Source organism: Apiospora phragmitis (assembly GCF_038363925.1).
Source record: "Apiospora phragmitis strain CBS 135458 chromosome Unknown utg000016l:1.0-887042.0:1.0-888152.0, whole genome shotgun sequence".
NCBI lineage: Eukaryota > Fungi > Ascomycota > Sordariomycetes > Amphisphaeriales > Apiosporaceae > Apiospora > Apiospora phragmitis.
Genome location: NW_027117416.1, coordinates 105575 through 107491, shown reverse-complemented (window position 1 = coordinate 107491; position 1917 = coordinate 105575). Strand labels below are relative to the sequence as shown.

Sequence of the window (1917 nt, the reverse complement as noted above, 5' to 3'; positions counted from 1 at the left end):
CAAAACTTGGTGCGTCTCTTCAAAGAAGTCAAACCTTGCGTTGGCTCGTTCAGCCTCCTTGAGGGAGCGAATGATTGCTTCTTCGTCGACCTCTGATCAAGTTATCACCTTCTTCCTTGGAGCCACGAGACAATATTTCATGGCTACGGTGGCCCTTCAAATCCATACACACCTCCACAGACGCAGAGTCCTTCGCATCCTCTCCTGTCAGCATGCTAATCCTATATATTTCCACCCAGCCCGTCACCATAGACCAGCGCCCGAGGAGGAATAGCAGCCAAATCCCATTCATCTGCTGGTCTGTCAGTCGCTATGCGCTTCTATTGGGACCGTAATGCTTTAGGAGTCGCTTACAGCAAGGAGGATGAGAACAGCCACTACTGTTCGGAGTGGAACGACAAGGTCCTCCGCATATTGCAGACATCTGTTCTTCTTGTCCACCTGCTCCAACGCAAGACACACGACCCAGGGTCGAGCCTTATCACTCGTCTTGGCTGACTGAACCACGTTGTCCTGGAAGACAAAGACTACGGCGAAGAAGATGGCGTCACAAATGATGATCAGTACAATAGCAATACCACGCCACTGCAGCTGGATGACGCGCCTAATCCGATGATAGGCTTGCCTTGAGGCCATAGTGCGAACACTGGTTGTGTAGGACGGTATCTCGGACACGTTCGGTTGGGGCACTGTTGTTTGCCAGCGATGCCAGATAGACCTTTACACAATATCCGAACGTCGCAAACTGCATAATGACGGTGAGACCAGCGAAGACCAAAAGAGGGACCCAGAAAGCAGCTCAAGTTATGGTGCATTGTGGACTCGGGAAACTGGCGAGAATAAGGTATTTGGGCCTCCGGGGCAGATAATGGAAGGACGATGCCTCACGTCAACGTGAGCTGGGGTGGAATCAGCGAAACCACTCCTGGGTCATTAGCATGGGAAGAAGAGTATTTGGGGGAAGTGCAAGCTAGCACCCTGACAATCAAAGGCGGTCTCACGCACTGGCACGATGCCCAAACAGCTACGACCAAACGAGCTACGACCAAACAGTACGACCACTTGCTTGGCGGTTGGCCCACCGGGCGGGGCTAGCACCAGCTGACCTCGAATTAGCGCCATGCTCCGCCCAATTTGTTGGACCTTTCCTGCTGTTATAAAGACCACTTGCCTCCTTGCCTCCCTTTCTCTAGTGACCCAATCTGTCGGGACACATCCTTCCCTTCGGAATGCCGAGCAACCGACAATCACCAACAATCGAGCAGTAACAACGTGCATCACCGAGACGAGATGCAGCGGCAGGGTCGATCCACTCCATCCGACGGCTAAGGATTGTGACACGGTTCATGGAGCTGAGGTTACATCGAAAGGACTACATCGACGTCAGTTCAGTGTGACAATTAGCAGGTGCGTGGACGATGTGAGGGTCAGTCCATGGCATGTCTGTCGCAATTCTTCAAGCCGGTTTCGCACAGGTCTGCAGGTTCCAATTTCTCATCGGGAGGCGCGGAACCTCGGGCCGATTGCCAGCGTTCGCTGGGCGGCTTGACGAGGATGGCTATGGCGAAATGCTGGTCAAGGGTGAGCGGCGATCCAACTCTTGCTCGGCCCGAACCAAGGCGTGTTCGAGGGGGCTGGGTTACCCCTCTTCCTACCGAATGTGGTGCGATTTCCAATGGTGTGTTAGCGCTTATGTCGCGCTAGCAGAGATTACGCTTACTTGGGGAAGGTTTTGGGAAGTTGGTTCGCGAAATCAAGGATAGGACGTGTAACAATCAATAGGTCGCTGGTGATGTCCGGCCTTCATAGTGGGCTCATACCCGGTCTTCCCCAGGGTGCTTTACCAGGGTACGGCAGATATGCTCTAGGAGTGCTGACGAGACGCGGTGCGTCGGGGCTTTTCGAGACAAAGGCGCG

The 1917-nt window shown here is 53.7% G+C and overlaps 1 protein-coding gene across 1 annotated transcript; it reads right to left on the bottom strand.

Annotated features, from left to right (window-relative positions):
- Positions 1-339: 339 nt before the first annotated feature.
- PG994_015223 (uncharacterized protein) lies at positions 340-636 on the bottom strand (the record flags this gene model as incomplete). The annotated part of the gene is made up of 1 exon (XM_066866630.1): positions 340-636. The coding sequence occupies one exon, from the start codon at positions 634-636 to the stop codon at positions 340-342; it is 297 nt and encodes a 98-aa protein (XP_066707544.1).
- Positions 637-1917: the final 1281 nt, after the last annotated feature.